The sequence below is a fragment of the Condylura cristata genome, unplaced genomic scaffold, assembly GCF_000260355.1.
Source record: "Condylura cristata isolate star-nosed mole 26May11 unplaced genomic scaffold, ConCri1.0 scaffold00022, whole genome shotgun sequence".
NCBI classification, from domain to species: Eukaryota; Metazoa; Chordata; class Mammalia; order Eulipotyphla; family Talpidae; genus Condylura; species Condylura cristata.
Window position 1 is genome coordinate 23,989,659 of NW_004567123.1, and position 18,652 is coordinate 24,008,310.

At 46.4% G+C, this 18,652-nt stretch overlaps 1 protein-coding gene across 1 annotated transcript in view; it reads left to right on the forward strand.

Moving 5' to 3' along the window:
* The window catches only part of FAM83D (family with sequence similarity 83, member D), an 18,198-nt gene extending 3,145 nt beyond the window's left edge, over nt 1–15,053 (forward strand). The window contains exons 2-4 of the mRNA XM_004687380.2: nt 7,580–7,747; nt 11,423–11,547; nt 13,931–15,053. Coding sequence (XP_004687437.1) covers nt 7,580–7,747; nt 11,423–11,547; nt 13,931–14,918 — 1,281 coding nt within the window. The 3' untranslated portion in view covers nt 14,919–15,053. The remainder of the gene's footprint in view (nt 1–7,579; nt 7,748–11,422; nt 11,548–13,930) is intronic.
* The last annotated feature ends 3,599 nt before the right edge of the window (nt 15,054–18,652 follow it).

Sequence of the window (18,652 nt, forward strand, 5' to 3'; positions counted from 1 at the left end):
GCTCTCAGGTACTCGGCTAGAGGAGTGCTTGGTGCACACGGGAGTGTCTCTGCCGCTCTGGCCACGCCCTCTGAAGTCCAGACTCTGATAGTGCAGGTCTCGGGCCATTTCAGGGTGAGCAGAGAAGCTGTTCTGTGTTTGTCTTTGATGGCATGATTGGGCACTTTCAGTGGGACAGGTTCTGTGCCAGCCCTCTGTGTGGATTCTCTCATTTTATCCGTCTCATCCGGGGAGGAGGCCACAATCAAGAAGAGAGCAGGCCCACAGAAGTAAGTAACTCACCCACGACCACATGGTTATGTGGGGCGGAGCTGGCCCCAGCACCAGGCGTGAGGCTCCTGGCTCCTAGAGCGCTGGCCTCCCTGCTTGAGGAACAGGTGGCCCTTTGGTAGCTTCCTACAGGCAGAGGCTTAATGGTTCCACAGGATCTGGTCTTGAATTGCTGTGTGCGTACCCTATAAACAGGAAAACGACAGTGATGGCACTCGACCGCCCCTTTTAGGAGGAAGACTGCTGCAGAGGGGAAGGCGTGAGGGTGGCGTGGGAAACGCTGCACCTGACCCCAGGGCACTGGAGGCCCCTGAGGTTTAGGCCTTGTGAACTGGGCTGCATTTCCCCTCCCTGGGGAATGTGTAGCGGGGTGGCTATTGACGGTAGCCGGACCAGAGGAAGTACTGGGAATCTTTTGGTGGGTGAATTAGTAATGTTTATTAGTACCTGGCTCAAGTCCCACGTGCAGGTCGCAGGTACATGGCTACAGAGACTACAGAGGTTGGCGCCAGGCTGTGCTGGAGCAGGCCAGGCCTCCGGATCTGCCACAGGCAGCTATGTGATTTGGGGATGGGGTGAATGGAGGGAAAATAACACAACAGTTCAGTTTATTCTGCCTGGCTTTGTACTCAGCCAGGAGTTGTCCCAGAGTAGGTCTGACTGGGGTTGAGAATCTGACTGTCCCTTGTTGGCGCTGAAGTTTCTGCCTGCGTTCAAGGTGTGGGCTTTCTGAGTGTTTGGAAAACACACTTTATGTGCAGAATGGCTTCTGAACACGGGCAGACTGCTGACCTGGTGCTCAGCTGAGCTTCACAACTAGAGGAGATACGGACTGCTTTGGACTTGGGTGGCTGCAGAGTTTGCTCGCTAAAGGCATTTATTTCTAGGTTGATTTTGAACTATACAGGCTTTTTCTGTACACATCTATTCTAGAAACCACTCCTCTACCACCATGTACGTTGATGAGTCATTTGGTTCTTTGTCTTGGTTGCCATGTGAATCAGTGTTTGGCTGGGCTGTGGCCCCCACAGGCAGATGGGAGTGGAGACCTTGCCTGGCAGTGCCCTCAGTTGGCGATGCGCTTCTGCTTTGGCTGTCAGGGTGATTCTTGTTGCTCTCACCAGTTGCTCTCATCACAAGTGCTTTTGTTCCAAAGAGGCGTTCAGTGACCTCGCCCTGGGCATCCTTCTGATAACCAGAGCGTTAGTAGAAGTTACTGTGTTGATGAAGAAGCTGCTAAGGAATCTGTTGGAGGCCCCTGGTGTGCACGTGGATGGATCTGAGTGGAGGCCCAGCTGGGCTTGCTCAACTCTCCTCTGAGTTACGATAGAAGCTACGTGGTGTGGTCAGTTGCTGTTCTGGTTGCCCATATCTATCCACCCAGGGCAGGTTTCTCAAGCTCGCTTCTATCGCCATTTTCGGCTGAATCGCTTTGTGCTGTGGGCCGTGCACTGTGGAATGCAGAGCAGCTTCCCTAGCCTCCACCCATGAGAAGCCAGAAGCAGTTTTTTCCCCCCACCTCCCCCCCTACCAGATATTCAGACTGGTCTGAGGTGGGCTGGGGCGAACCCTCAGCTCTGAAAGGATCCAGGACTCGCTCTGCTTCTGTTGTGAAGTTGCCATTCACCAGTGGGTCTATTTAAATGTGTATGAATTTGCATGAAATACAGCTAAAATTTCAGTTCCTCTGTCACACTAGCCATATTCAGCCCCACTGTGGCTAGTGGCTGCCATGTTGAGTGGTGGAGACACAGAACACCCCATCACCAGAAGCGTCTGGGCTTCCTTTTCTCTGCAGAGGATGTGAACGTGCATGCGTGTGTGCATCAATTGCGAGGGTGATTCTATGAGGACACTCAGACTTACTTACATGTAAAAAATAAAAGAGTAAGCCAAAAACTGATGGAGAGGGAGACAGAAAGAAAGAAAAGGAGGGAACGAGACAAGATGTCAGCGAACACCTCGACTCTAGATCGGATTTTGGAGCCAGACAAGTGTTTTACATAACTATAAAATAAAAACAGCTGGAAATGGTAAGTCTTTCCCCCCTCAAAACAATTCTTGATGCTTTCCCTCCTTCTAAAAGGCCGCCTGTTTCAGGCTGGAACAGGAGAGGAAGCGCAGCTGGGCGTCAGCCTCGCACTGGGCTCCTTGCCACTGGCTGGCCCAGGCTCCACCAGGCTCCGCAACAATTACGTTGTTGATTTTTATTATAAAGTCTATGAAATCTAGAGAAAAATAACATACCAAACAAATTTAGATTTTGCTGTGGAAATTTACATTCTTTGTGTTTTTTAAACCCCTAAATGATATCGAGATAGTTATTTAAAGATTTTAAAAGAAATCCAAGGAATTTCTTGTTAAAACTTGGAGAGAAAATATGAAAATATACCCTTTTTTTTTTTTAAGATTTATTTATTTATGCTTGCAGAACTGGGGTGCAGGCCAGAGGTGTGGTGGGTGAGAGGATTCACCAGAGACAGAGTGGGGAACAGGACAGGCAGGTTGACATGGTACACTGCTGAGGGGAGCAGTGGGCAGGGAGAAGTCTGCCACGCCATGTGGGTCAACTCCAAGGGCGGAGATTGAACTCATGCTGCAGCGGCTTTGGAAAGCTTCATAATGCGGTGCTTTAACCCATTGTGCCACTAGGGAGAGCCCCCCCCCTTTTTTTAAATTAAACAAGAGGGTCTCCAAGAGAAACAGCTAGAGTGGGGGAAAAGAAGGGAATCAAGTTTGGAGTTAGGTGGTCAGTGCAAGGAGGTGGGCAGACAGGGCTGCTGACCTCTGGACAGGCTGACACAGCTTTGAATGTGTGGGACCTTTGATAGAATTCCAAATGTGTTGCCCATGTGTCCTGGCTCTGTGACTCTGGGTGGAGAGAGAGGGAAACTGAGGTGCAGCTGGGAGGGGTGACTGACAAGAGCTTCCTCCTTCACACACAGGAAGGGCTAGAATGAGAACTGGAATGGCTGATTCTGAGTGGCCCTGGCGGCTGCTCATGTGCTGGTCAGAGCCCGGACCAGCCCTGGAGCCGCCTGAGTCAGAAGCTCAGCTCATGTGGCAACTTGTTTAAGGACACCCAGCTCTGGTAGAATGACCTGGCCAGGCACCTTGGCAGAATTGGGACTAAGGCAGTGAGTAGCTGCCAAGTGAGGGCTCTCTGTATGTGAGGAGCTATCAGGTGTGCACCTCAGTTCTGTCATGAATTGAACCCCCAAACGCTATAAGAGAGGTAACAGTATTTGCGGGTTATAGAAACCAGTAGAAATGAAATTAACTTGTTAGGGGGAGAGGCACATGGGGCTTGAAAGTGGAGGAGCCAGGACCCACTCCAGGTCTAATGCTACAGCCTTTTCACGTGACATCTTGCTTCTCAGGTCTTCCTGATTTGGCAAATTCTGAATTAGCCAACAGTTCCACCCATGCAGAGAAGGGGCTCAGCCTCCTGGGTGTTCTGTTTCCTTGACCTTTGTTCTGTCACCCCATATGCTTTATGGAATACCCGTTGCTGATTTTTTCAGGATTTAGTCCAAGTTCTCAATTGTTTGAAGACTGAACAGTGCAGCAACCTTTTAAAAGATACGCTAAATATCAGATGTGTCCAAAAAAAAAAAAAAAAAATCAGATGTGTCATAGTTTATTGGAAAAAGCAACATGAAAACAATGCAGCGCTATTGGCAGGCAGCTTTCAAAGCACTACAGATTATGTTTTGAGCTCAGGTTTCAAAATATTATGGTAAATTATTTATCACTAACTATATAACTTTTAAGTGGTTCTAATTGATCAGAGAAGGTAGTCAAGAAGCTCTAAGTATCTTAGACAAATGTGGAACTAGAAAAGTTGTCAATTTTCTGTTTCAAATCCCACCCTTTTGTCTTCTGCATCTACTAATTGGTGACATCACCCAGATTCGTCTTTAGGATCCCATTTTATTGACCTAATTTATAGCCGTGGAATCGCTGAGATAAATAAATTGTGAATTCCTTTAGCTTTTCTAATACACTGATTTTAAAGAGAAAAAAACGAGTTCCGTAACGTCACCAAACTTTAGGCTTCTAATATGTAAATCACAGATAGCAATTAGTATGCCTTGAAATCAGTAGATAGAATGGAAATGATTCTAATTCGATATGACAAGTCACGTGAGCAGGATTTGTGCCCTTCCCTAAGACCATACCTGAGGACCTGCAGATACCAGATCACGGGATGATGGAGTGGCTGGGGGGAAGGCTCAGAGATTGGTGATGATGACAGGGACTTTAACAGTGGCGGCTGTTCCGTCGCTTAGCTCTCCCACAAGCCCCTTTCCCACCTCAGCACCCTTGTGGCTTTCTGCCTGGCCACCATGGAAACCTCTGTCACTGCTTTTTCTTCTTTTGGTCTTTAGTTCTAAATGTTCACTGAACCTAAAAAGATATCTGATTGCCTGTGTGATGCAGCCCAGTGTTGGAGGTGGAGCCAGATCGCCAACCACTCCTGCCCCGCCAGCACTATTTTCCTCTGTCCTGTCGAGGTTGTCATTACTCCCCTGACCCTGTGTAATACCGGGCCCGTGGTTGGCATTCGAGGCCTCTGATGACCTTGCTCATTCATTTGTCTGTCTCCCAGTCGCGTCCTGCCGTTCCTTTTCACACATACTCACGTTCCAGCCAAACTAGTCTGTCCCCTATCATTTCCGACCTCCAGACTGTCATTATGTGGCTTCCTATCAGCATGCCCTCCCCTTTACTTCTCTCTGTCCAAATCTCATCCTTATTTGTGATTCAAGTCCAGCTCCTCCACCCCAGTCCTTCCCCTCCTCTTTGATAAACATTTGAGAGCCTCTTGTGCTTTCTTGAAACCCCACTCCTTTCCCCCTCACCCCCCAGTTTAATCGCCTCTTGTTCACTGTCTGTCATTGTGGGTCAGTTGGTTCTATGTCAAGTTCTTTAGAGCCCTCTTTCTGCCTTACAGAGATCAGCTCACAGTTGACTCTGAGGAGGTGCTGGCTGCATAATTGCACTCACTCCTACATGCTCGAGCTAAGCCCTTTCCATGCTTTGTCTCATTTAATCCTCACAGCAGCCTTTTGACACATGCTGTTATTCATATGTTCAAAGGAAGAAACACTCAGAGAAGTTAAGCTCTTTGCCCAGGGTCACTTAGCTCGTAAGCTGTAGTGCTAAACTCTTGTGTTGGGGCCTTCTGCCTTTTAACTATCATGCCCATTTAGCCACCTGAATTAATGGTATTGAAACAACTTAAAGTAGGGCATGTAAAAACACATCAGATACAAACTTCTGAAGATGCCATCAATTCAAAACCAATACTTGTTCTTTTTTTTTAATATTCTTTTTTTTTTTAAAGATTTATTAATTCATACAGAACTGTGGTACGAGCCAGAGGTGCAGGGACAGTGAGAGACTTCACCAGAGACAGAATGGGGAGCCCTCTGGTGGGGATCAACAAAATACACTGTTGAGGGGAGTATCAGGCGAGACAGAAGAGGTCTGCTGTGCCATGCGGGTCACCTCTGGGGTCGGGGATCAAACTCGCACTGAAGCAGCTGCGGCCAGCTTGCAGTGCTGAGACCTAACTTGTTCCACCAGGGAGGGCCAATACTTGTTCTTTTTTAAATTGCTGTGTTCTGTGGGTTATAACAGTGCTCTTTACCAGGAGTCATTCATAGCTGGGGCTCCATCAACAGTGGCGAGGGGAGAGGCAGCCAGAGAAGGTTTTCCCAGACTCTCTCTCAGCAAAGGCTTCTTGGGAGCTGGTGTCTCAAGGTCCTCATCCTGGTAGGCAAGACTTGGGGTATTGGAGGAAGGCAGCAAAATTGCCCCTTTGTCTCTGTACCTCTTTTTTAAATTTCAAAATAGCTGATATACCAGGTGGGAGGTGTGTGTGAAAAAGTGACAGTACCTCAGGTATTATCCTGAGTCCTCTGGGGCCACAGAGATGAGCCAGTCCTGATTGGAGGCCTTTGCCATAAACAAAGTACCTTCACCTTCAGAAAAAGAGAAATAAGAGTTTTCACTGTGAAGCTAGGCAGGAGAAGGGAACAATGCTTCCAGCTCCTGATTGCAAAAGCGCCCCAAAGCCTGACTCTGGGGAGCACTTTCCTTGGCTACCCCGCTGCCTCCTCGTGCTGACTTGGTTGCAGGAGCTTGTTTCTAAGCATGGATGTTCTGGCACCTCTGCAGCCTGCCCAGTTGGTAGAGGGCCACGGAGAGCGTGTCTGCGGCGGGGACTGACAGTGTCTCCCTGTGTTAAACTGTCGGGACAGCTTGAACCCAGGGCTGAATCAACGCACAGATACTTTTGAAAGGCTTTGCGCCTGTAGTAGCTGTAGCTTGGGCATTTAGTTCTCACTACAAACCTATTTTGCAGCTCAGGAAATGGACATTCTGAACAACTGTACTTTGCCCAAGGATGTGTGGCAGTGGCAGCTCTTAGCTGTAGTCTAGTGCTGAGTGTGGAAGATGGATCGGCAGGTGCAGTGGCGCCTTGGTGTCGGGAACAAAGGGATGGTTGGAACTGTGGGGCGGAGTCCTTAGTGTGTATCTCTGTGCTCCCGTCGCAGGTTTGCAGGTGGGCACACACAAAGCTGTGGAGAGGAGAAGCTGGTGTCAGGGAAGCTGTTTGGTTCGATCTGGACTAATGGCAGGAGTCCAGCGTCACGCAGATGTGGTGCAGGCAGACGGAGGGGGAATCTGCTCGCGTGGCTGCGTGGTTTCAAGCTGGGAGTTGGCGGTGGGTCTCTACCGAACATAACACAACATCAGGTTGTGATATGAGTCAGACAGTAATCAAAACCATAGACTTGGAGAGTGCTATACCCAGAAGGAAGCTTAGAGAGAATCTCAGGTTTGATTTCCTTATTTTACAGTTACAGAAAACCGAAGGCTGTGGGTGCAGCATGCCTCGGGCGTAGCGTATTAGCTCCAGAATGAGACAGCTTGCTGGTCAGAGGGAGTCTGTAAGATGCAGCTTCAGTAGAAGGGGAAAAGTAGACAGGACAGCTCCTGGGAGGACAGGACAGGACAGTGTCCCCATCTGCAGTTCAGAGAACTTGGTCACTGTGAAGGAGAGTGGCTGGCAGGCAGTCGGGAGGGTTAGCTGGGCCTACTCAGGATTTGCAGGATGCAGTGGCCTGAGCTTTTTTGGAGAGGGAGGAGTCGGTGGAGAGGGGAAAGCCGATACTTTGGAAGGAGAAGGAAGGGAACCTGTCACAGGCTGGGGCTTCTTCTCCAGCTCTGTGGCAGGGCTCGGCTCTCCGGTGCTGTTCTCGTCAGTGGACTGGTTCTTTTCTCTGCTCACCTGTAGGTGATCGCCGTGGTGATGGATGTTTTCACAGACATCGATATCTTCCGAGACCTGCAGGAAATAAGTCGGAAACAAGGAGTTGCTGTATACATCCTGCTGGACCAGGCCCTGCTCTCTCAGTTTTTGGATATGTGCATGGATCTGAAAGTGAACCCTGAACAGGAGAAGGTTTGTGTTACGCTGTTTCTATTGTGGCCTCCTACAGATGTTATGAGCTGGGTCCAAGGTAGTGTCCCCATCTGGCAGCAGTGAGTACTCTCCAGGCGGGCGTATCGCAGCTCGATTCTCATGACAGCCCATCCGGTGCGTGGTGTTTTACCTTTGTTTAGATCTGGCAGTCGTGACAGTGCCCTGCATCCACAGGCAGCAAGGAGGAGGATGGGCACTGGCCGCCGCCTCGCCCCAGGCCCCGCTGTCATGTGCTGCCTCTCATTTCTCATTATTGTAAAATTTGACTTTACGTCCTTTGCTCCCAGCATGAAAGTAATTTGAGCTTAAATCTTTAAATGTAAGGTTATACAATTAGGTTGCTTCTTTTTTGGTGCAAAGAGGCAAGAGAAATATTCATGTTTATGATACTCTATTTTTAAAAGCTACTTAACCTATACTTCAAAACTTAATTCATGAACTTGTTCATCACCACCTGTGAGCCACATGCTGTTCCAGGTACTGGAAATAAAGCAGTGAACATAAGGTACAGAGAATTTGGTCTTTGGTCCCCTAGGTTATTACACAGGAGACAGAAGCTTAACCTTTTTGTTATTATCCAACAATTAGGTTTACAAAGTTGTGGTGACTTACCTTCGCCCAGATCCCTGCTTTTTGTTTTCCCTTGAGGAAAGTGAGGATTGGGCTTTATTGGGTATTTCTACCTTGTCACTGTGCTCCAGGCAAACTCATGATGGAGGTAGGATTGACGCTGGCAGAGAGAAGGGAACGAGTGACCATGTGACCCATCAGCCAATTAAAAATGAGTTCAGGCCCTCCCTGGTGGTGCAACAGGTTAAGGCGCAGCTCTGCAAGCTAGCCTCAGCTTCAGTGTTCCATCCTCGGCTCTGGAGGTGACCCACATGGCATGGCTGACCTCTCCTGACCTGTCTGCTGCTCCACTCAACAGTGCACTTCGTCATTCTGCCTGCTCTGCTCCCCACTCTGTCTCTGATGGATTCTCTCACCACACCTGTACCTCTGGTCTGTACCCCAGTTCTGTATGCATAAATAAATAAATCTTAAAAAAAAGCGTTCAGGGGATGGGAGGAAAACGAAAGTCAGACGTGGAAAGCATGTCATTGGCTAGCCAGATGGTCATCTACGGCTGCTCTTGTCACATCAGGTGAGGAAGTCAGTGTGAGAGTTTAATTTCAAAGTACTCTTTTTGTAGTCAAGGCTGTATGCTAGGAGCATGAAAGTCATGGTTCTAGCAGAAACTTTGATCAATGATTGCCTCTGACCCATCTATCCGTAGAAACATGGGGATATTTACTGACTCAGCGAACCACACTTGATTTCTACCTTCACTGACTGGCACCCAAATCTTTCTGGAGGGCTTGACAGGGGCCTGTAACTCTGGCCTCGCCTATTTCATACTGTCATAATGTCTTCCTGGGGACGCACAATCCCCTTTCTGGCTCCTCTACTCAAGGCATGTCTGTGCTGTGGCCCCAGGCTCTCCCTAGAAGGGCTGCCTCCCCTCCCCATGTGCCTGCTCCATGGCTGCTTGAGGATCTTGCTCACACATTTGTACGCAGGCCTCAGAGTGCTTTGGCCACAGCCACAGAGGTGTGTCCGATATTCAGATCAGTGCCAAAGGGAAAGATGCACAAAATCATGTCTAAATCTGCCTGAAGTGCTGTTTTTTATGCTTGTTATTATCTGCTGATCCTTTGAAACTTGGCTGAGAAAGGAATCGCCACTTCTTCCAGACGCCTTCCCCAGCAGGCCCATGTGTACCTCCAGAAGTGCCTCGCCTGTTTTTTTCATTAATTTTCATGTTGAAATAATTTAAAATGTACAGATACATTTCAAAAACAATATAAGGAATTCCTGAATATTTCTTGTATAAGCTCTAAGTATTAACATGTGTGAAAATTCGGTACAATTTTCAAAATCAAGAAATAACTTGATACAATACTGTCATCTACCTACAGGCCTCACAGGCTTCACCAATCACACCACAAATGCCCCTTTCCACATTCCAGGTTCAATCCAGGAGCACACTTTGCTGAGTTGTCTTGTCTCTTTTCTGGATTGCTCTGACTGTCTTTGTCTTTTAAATTATTGATGCTTTTGAAGATTAGACAGTTTTCTGTAGAATTTGGGTTGTCTGATGTTTTCCCTATGTTTAAATTCAGAGTATGTATCTTGGGAAGAATATCACAGCAGTGATGTTGTTTTGCCATCGTTTTTTGTATTGGTCTGTTGTTTTTATTCTGAAATAATGATAGACCCACAGAAGCTGCAAGGATAGTACCAAGGTTTCCAGGCAGCTTTCACCTTGTTTCCCTCCAGTGATCTTCATCTTGCATCTTCACGTCAACATCTGGAAATCCACGCTGGTACAACATGTGACCACAGTTCTCTGCCATCTGAACACGTGTGAACTTGTGCATGCATCTCCAGATAAAGCTCTCCTCCTGCTCCATGTCTGCTCTCCTCTAGGGCCCTCCCCACCCTCCACAGCCCTCCCCTGACAGCCACTGATTTGCTCCCCACCGCTATACTGTTGTCACTGAGGAGTCATCTAGTATGTGGCCTGTGAGACTGGCTTTTTTCACTTAACATGATCCCTTGATCCATGTGCAACTATTTCTGTATCTATTTGTTGTGTCTTGTTGTTTGTGTGGATCAGTAGTTAGTTCTTTTTAGTTTATGAATAAAGTTGTTATGAATATTCATGTGCATGTTTCTGTGTAGGTTCTCACTTCTTTGAATGTGTCTTGCTGTAGATTTTTAGTCATTGGTGACTTTTCTCTTTCTCCTAGTACAGGCAAACCAGACATGTGCCTTCTACCTCTATTGTCTATATAGACACATGACTTGGAACATAGTAGGGGCTTTCTTTGTTTGTGGAATGAGAGAACTGAACAAAAATCTTAAATATTTAATTTGAGTGAGTAAGGTATTTATAGATACTTAGCTACTGATCTGCTCCAAAGAATGCAGATTGTCTTAGTATTTTGCATACCAAATATATACACATTTACATGTGTCATTTTACAAGGATAATTATGCATAGCTATGTACTATATAGCCTCAGTATATTACCACTGCACCATTTTTTGTAAATACATACTTGTAGGAGATGCGATATTGCTGGTTAAAACACACAGTGTGTGAATGTTTCTGCCTTCGTAGCCCTGTCTTGGCAGGGCTTGTCCTGTTCCCATTCTCTGTGCCCATCACGGTCAGTAAGTGAAATGAGCTGTTGGGCACTGGTGAAGCTATTACCAGGCAGGAGAAATATCAGTTTAGCTTCTTCAAATGTTAAAATGTTACTTATTATTAGCATGCTTGATTTGATTATTTTATTCCCTGCGTTTTGTTTCAAATTGTTTCTCAGATTTTGTGGTTTAGCATCCCCCAAGGTGAGTCTTCTTTTACAGCACATATATACATGATAAGGGTCAACAAAATCAATATGAGGAAAGGGCACATGAGAGACGGTCCGATGTGGAGCTACGTGAGTCCTGGGAATCCCTGCCTGCCGTCTGTCACCACCTGCGTCTACTGGGTGGTGACCGCGAGCCACTGTTGACCAGAAAGTTGTCTAGCTGGGAACTGTAAACCAAGCCCTCTTTATCATTTGCTTGCTGAATTATCCATTTCTTTTTCTCCTGTCAACAGTTGATGACGGTTCGAACTATTACAGGAAATATCTACTACGCAAGGTCAGGAACTAAAATTGTTGGAAAAGTTCATGAAAAGTTCACCCTGATTGATGGCATTCGAGTAGCTACAGGCTCCTACAGGTATGTTTCTAGCTTTGCCTATGAATTGGCATTTTTAAAAAGTGTTATATAAAAGTAAAAGCGTCTTTTCCCTCTCTCTACAAGCCTTTATGGCCAGGTGTGCTAGTCTCTATGCATCTGTGTTTGAGTAGGTTAACAGAGCCTGCTTCTGTCGGACATCATTGTGTGACAGTTACGTTTCAGCCTTGTGGGTTGGGTGGGGGTCACCTCTACTGCCTTGTAGCCCACAAAACTAAAGTGCACAGGTTAAAACTTGCCTGAAGACCAGTAGGGAGTAAGTCCTAGAGTAAAGCCTTGCCAGGCCTGCAGTGGATGAATTAGGGGTGACAGAAATCCTGTTTCTGGGGGCTTTGACTCCCTCCCCCCCTTTGTCCTTTAAGATCCTCACTTGAAGGTAAAGAGCGGTTACAGGCCTTGACCTCAGCGTGGAGTGCAGAGATGAGGCTAGGACCTTCCACTTAGATCCTCCACCTTCTCCAGCCTTGTAATTTAATACTTTGGTCTAGAAAATACTGATGAATGTTTCTGGCTCCACCTTTGAAGTCTTATTTTGGCAAAGGCATCTTAAGGTACAGAACAGGGAAGCTGAATAGAGGGTGGAGATAATGAGAAGTTAACACTAATCTCTGGAAGTTAAAATGTCATTTTTGCTTTTGTCACTCCTCTGGCAGTGTGTCTGCCACCTCGGCACTAGATTGTCAGATGGTATCAGGAGGTGTGTCTGTGGAGTTTAAAAAAAGAAAAATTCATTTTTGAAGAAACGCATCCCTGAGTACTAATTATACATCAGCCCTGAATAAAGGTAGACATGCAGGGTCTATGGAAAATGAGAAGGTCACACCAGAACTGATGCCTTTCTTCTGAACAGATGGCTTAGAACAAACTTAGCAGTCTTTCTTTCATAAAAAGTTGGTAAGAAACAAAAACTAGACCCAATGTTGGTATTATCGATATTAACGCAACTTAGCTCCAAATGATTTTTTGACTGTTTTAAATATAAAGTACAAAAGCCACCCTTTACCTGTGAAACTTGCTGCTGTAGAGGAGGAGGATGGTGCTGAAGATGAGGGTTTCCATCTGTTGAGGGCATGTAGTGATCCTGACATTGATGGGTGTCCTGTTTACATGACCTCGGTGAGGCTTTCCACCAGAATCTTCCTTCTCAGGCTTTGAAGTTAGTTCTGAGGGTTGAATTCACTTGAGCTGGGATTCTGGATACAAGTGACAGTTTATTGATCTCTGAGTTGAAATATCCTACTCTTGATACAAATTTATCACTGGGGTGATTTGTTGCCAAATACAGAAGGCTAAATCAGCCTACTTTATGAGGAATGGATTCTGGTGACTCGTAACTTGGCAGTGCCGAAAGGTGCAGTTGGTTTCTAGAGGCTGGACACGGACTAGAGCAGCTTCTCCGGCTTCTGCTTCTCTGCTCCATCTGTATTCAGTCCGCACTATTCAAGGGCAAAGATCCGGACTTAGACGGCCTTCGGCGGCTCTCTCACCGAACAAGCTGCTGTGGCGCAGGCATCAGGGCTTGGAGAAGTATCTGGCCTTGGTGGGTCACATGCCCACTCTGGGAGGATGCGCACATCCAAGAGGATAGGATGCTCTGGCCAGGCTGGGCTGCTGTCCACCTCTGTTGTGACTAGAGAAGGCTCATAAAGGGAAAACGGGACTGGATGAGTGGGGTGTGTTACCAGAGGAGGGGGTGGGCCCAGCAGCTCAGGCCACTCTCTAGCGAGCTCTAGAGATGCTTGGGCAGCAGCTCCCAGCACGTCCTTAGAGGGGCTGTGTGGGCTCCTTTGTGAGCACAGCAGCGCTGCTGGGGCCCGGCAGTTCTGAGCGACTGGTCTCACCTAGGGCAGATGCCTCTAGCTGGCTTCCCGCTGTGATACTGCTGGCTCTTTTCCTCGCTGGCCTAGATATTTTAAAAGCCTTTTCTAATTTTTAAAAACCCTGAGGCTGAGATTATGTTTTCGTATGCTGGTTAAGCAACATTTTTACCTTTCTGTTGACATATTCATGTTACATGCAGCATTAAGAGTAATTGAATTCAGGGCACAGGGGTGGCACAGGGTTTAAGTCTCTGCACTATCAGGCTATCACCAGCTACCACAGCTGAGTTCAATCCCCAGCCAGGAGCTACCCACATGGTGCAGCAACCTCTCCTGTCTCGCCCGCTGCTCCCCTCAGCAGTGCACTTCATTGATCTGTTGTTCTGCCCCCCACTGTCTCTGGTGAATCCTCTCATCCCCCTGTACCTCTGGCTACATCAGATTCTTGTATGCATAAGTAAAATAAATCTTTAAAAAGATTAGTTGAATGCACACTAAGGAGTAGGTATATTGTCACCAGCTTCTGTTTGTTTTTATTCCTTAAGCTTCATGTGGACAGATGGCAAACTGAACAGCAGTAACTTGGTCATCCTGTCGGGCCAAGTGGTTGAACACTTTGACCTGGAGTTCCGCATCCTGTACGCGCAGTCCAAGCCCATTAGCTCCAAACTCCTTTCCAACTTCAGGATCAGCGGCAAGTTTGACCATCTGGTTGACTGGAAACCGCTGTCCAAGGAGCTCACGTTGGGCAGCCTGCTGCGGCTGCGGCTGGCCAGGCTCTCCAGCACTCCCAGGAAGGCGGATCTGGAGTGCCAGGCACGTGCTGAGGGCAGGGCGGGTGCGTGGCACCACGACTCCCGGTCCTCCGTCACCAGTGAGGAAGACTTTATCAACAGCCACAAGGAAGAAGCAGCGGGCGGGAAGGTGATCGACGCCGCCACCCAAACAGAGCCTGGAGAGGAGGCGCCGGTGGTGAGCCTGAGCGACGCTGGGACACAAACCAGCACCACCACTGAGTGCGCTGGGACCCAGACCGCAGTCGCCACCAGGGTGGCGAGCTCCCAGACTGTGGTTCGGTCCATGCCAGCCACCACCCAGACCGATGTGGACGAAAACGTTCTCTCTTCTCAGGAAACCCAGTCCAAAGAAGGGTCCCCAGTGTCAAGGATGTCTGTGTCGAGGTCTTCCAGCTTGAGGTCTTCCTCCTCTCTGTCTTCCCAAGGCTCTGTGGCAAGCTCCATCAGCTCCCAGACCTCCCTCAGAACCACTGACTTCATCACTCCTGGGCACCCCAAGTACTGGAGCACCCCCCACCTGGATCTGTGCTTGAGAGACTCATTCAGAAACCTGAATAAAGAGCGGCAGTTTCACTTGGTTGGCATCAGATCCCGGCTCAACCACATGCTGTCCATGCTGTCCAGGAGGACTTTCCTTACTGAAAACTACCTTAGTTTCAATTCTGGAAACGTTTCCAGAGCAGCAGCTAACCTGCTGACTATCAGAGATATCCCACTGTATCCCTCCTACCAGTGACTGCCCGCCCGCTGCGCCTGGTTCCATCCAGGCTGCTGCGGATACTGCCAGGCCGTCTGCCCGGTAGCCGGTCTCATGCCCAGGGGCCTTTCTTTCACCAACATTTAATCACTTTGATTCTCTTTGAACTCTGTAATCTGCACATTATTTTGCATGTTTTTGTTTTATTTTTGTCATGTGTAAACCAGGTATTGGTGTCATGTTTTAAACACTATGGATAGTTTCTTAGCACAGTTGTAATAGTTCTTAAAGAACCATTCTAAAAGAGAATGGTTAGGTGTTCAGAGTAATTCAGGTAAGAGATAAAATGTTTTGCATTTTTCTCAATTTGTGTACTCTTCTGTTTTAGAGGTCTGAATCACTAGTATTTTTGTGATCAAAATCCTGTCTAGAGATAAAGAAACGAGCAAATGAACAAACAAAACAAACTTAGATTCTGACAACGAGTCTTGGTGTCCAGAAGGGAAGTCAGTGGGTGAAATGGGAGCAGGGGGCCAACTGTCTGGTGATGGAAACTAGACTTTTGTTGGGGTTGTGATGCCATTTATACAGATGTCAAAGAAGAAAGCTGTATGCCTGAGGCCTGCGTGGTGTTGTAAGCCAGTTCTTCTCCTAAGAGGTCGTGTTTAGAAAATACCTTTTGTCATTCTCTTCTGTAGCACTGAATAAATCTAAACGACTTTCATTTGGTGGTTGCCAAAGTGCTTCATTTTTCCTCAGTAGAGCTTTTATCTTTAATTCTAGGATTTTCACAGAATACATGCTCCTAATAGATGCTTATGCATTTGTTTGTTTTTTAAAATGGTGTTGGGGTGAAGAAGTGAATAACCCAACTTGTAAAAGAGAAAATATCCACTTAAAAGATAGAAAACATAAAACAAGTGTCCGAATCATACCTTCCTTAGCCACTGGAAGTTTGATGTTAACTGCCTGTAGTTTGAATGAGGAAACGTGTCAGAAACGGCAGGTCTTCTCATGCGCTCTAGCTTGTCTTTTCAAAGAAGCAGCTTAAGCTCCTTAGACAAGGATTTTGATTCTCTCTTCCTCTGCCAAAAAGGGCCTGCATGTACTTTCCTGGATTCATCACAGATATGAACCCCACAGTCCCTATGGGCCTAATTGCATCAGATGGGTGTACTGACAATGATTTAGCAACCTAATATCTTGGAGTAGGGGCAAAAGAGGACACTGATTATTATCCCAGATTCCTAGTCAAGTGGCAGGCAATGCAACTGGTTTCTACATCCTGCTAATCAGGATTGGTATGGTTGTGGAATCCTGTTTTTGTCTAATCTCTTTTGTGTGGACAAAGGGAAGAGTTAAATGAGGGCCTCTGCCTCCTCCTGATTTGACCAGTGTGAAGATCTATAATGGGGAGGGTGTTGTCTGCCACATCCACCTGTGCTGAGGTGTCCAGATCACGCCCTCGCCTGAGTACACCTGGGCTCCCCTGGTCATCAGGGAGCTGCTGGGGAGCATTGCAGTCTGGGCTGTGCAGCACACAGGCAGTGGATTCACGTCCAGAGCCAGCCTGGAATAAACACAGTTAATTGAAATTGTTCACAGATTTAGGTAATTCCCTGTGTACTACCTTGGACCATTATGACCATGTAGTGGTCCCACAGCTGGAGAAACTGAGTTCAGGTTAAGTGGCATATTCAAGGTCACATGCCTGGTAAAGGGTGACACAAGCATTTAAATATGAATTTTGAAATTCCAACTTTCAGCACTATGGAATATCTGTTTCTCCCCAAGGATAACTGGAGACATTAGAGGCTATCTCTTGAGAAATGGCAATTAATGCAATAGTGAATTGAAACATAAAAACCTTGTGGAAAGTCTAGGCATACTTGACATTTCAGTTCAGGTCTATAGATCAATGCTTACTAGTACACATTCATAGAAAGGCTATGTTCCGTTACAGAAATGATGAATGAAATAAATTTGAAGAGGACTTTTATTGCTGTATTACTCAGATTTTCAAATGAGGTAATGATCAGGGTGACTTTCTCAGAGCAGTGCCTATTACAGACTTACCTGGCCACAGAATCCTTTTTTTGGAGCAGGACTCAACCATTCTCTGAAAGCATTACCAAGGATTAGAAATAAGAACAAGAGGAAAAGGTAATCCTAAGACAATGGTCTGATCTTGAAGGCCTCCCTGGTGGTGCAAGGAATTAAAGTTTTAGTGCTATCCAGCTATCGCCAGCCACTGGCATGAGTTCAACAACCAGCCAGGGAGCTAATCCACTTTGTGCCAGCAGACCTCTCCTGCCTTGCCTGAGGCTACATGTGCTAACCGCAATGATAAACATATTTTTTGGGTAAGTCTTATATTTGACTAAGATGCTCAGTACCCAAGACAGAGCAAACTGGTCAGAACATCTTTCACAGTGTCCATAAATTAAGATAATCCAAGTATAGGAAGGACAGTTCTCGGTACTAAGAATTTCTCACGAGGATCTTCTTATAAAAATGATACTGTGGAAGGAGAATGGGTTCGTCAAGTAAAATTCAGTTGCCTGATGAAGGACAGGACTTTGGAAAGCTAATGTCATGCATATACAGATGTTGCACCAGAAACCTCAAAGTTATTTCATTGTTTTTCAAATGACATTTTATAACTGTGAACACTCCGTTCTCAGAAGTGTTCCTGTTTGAACAATAAAGCACCTGACAGACCTAAAGAAGTTTCCCACTTCCAACTTCACAGGCATGCATGCACAGGCCAAAATGCTAGACTCTTCTGATAGTTAGGTTTCCTTCCTAGTGCATCTTTCCACACCTCTGTACCCAAATCCTTGGAGCTAAGTAAACACTTTAGCTTATGCTAATACATGTGTGAACTTAATCATTTGTATGCAAGCCAAGAAATCATGCAGGTTTACATATGTAACAAGTTACAGAGGACTGTGCTTTAGAGTCAGCCTAAAATTAAAATCTCAGTATAAGTACAGTTTAGTAAAAGCAATTCTGCAAAGGGCCACCACTTACTTTTCAAAACGGGGGATAATTTTCTCTGATCTGGCTTGATAGAGGATTTTTCTTAACTGTATGTATATAGTTCTACCACATAAAGTAATATAATGGCCAGTTATATTTGTTCATTAATCTCATCCTTAGATATTCTTCTAAGGACAGCAGTTCTGAGAACTTTTAAACTCCTTTCTCTGGCCACATGGCTCTGGTGACACTGACCATCCCTGACGGTTTGCAGTGGGTGACCTAGGTTTAGATCAGTCAAGACATGGTTTTTGCTGGCTCAAGTGATGATTTCAGGGATGACTACATGACCAGTCAAAGAAACTTTGGTTCCAGAAATTTTGTAAAGGGACTTGGTGTTTGTGTTTAAGAGAATGGGGTTGCTGAGTTGACCTAGCCATCTAGGTGCCATGAAACAACACCCAGATCAGCAGAAGGCAGGACAAAATGATTGGAAATGAACCCCATTTGTCACATGTTTTGCCATTCTGTCCTGAGTCACAACTTCTCAAACTTTTTAGCTTCGAAGAGCAACTTCCACTTACATGAGAATGAATTACATTTTCTATGGTGATATAAAACTTGAACTGATACAGAGATGAAAACCCCTAATTCCCGTGCCTCCTAAACATGGCCCAGAACCAGATATTTAGACTGGAAATATTCAAGCCAGAAGTACCAATATAACCCCCTATAATCTCAGGAAAACATCTACTATGCATCCATGAAATATGGTGTCAAGGAATGTTATT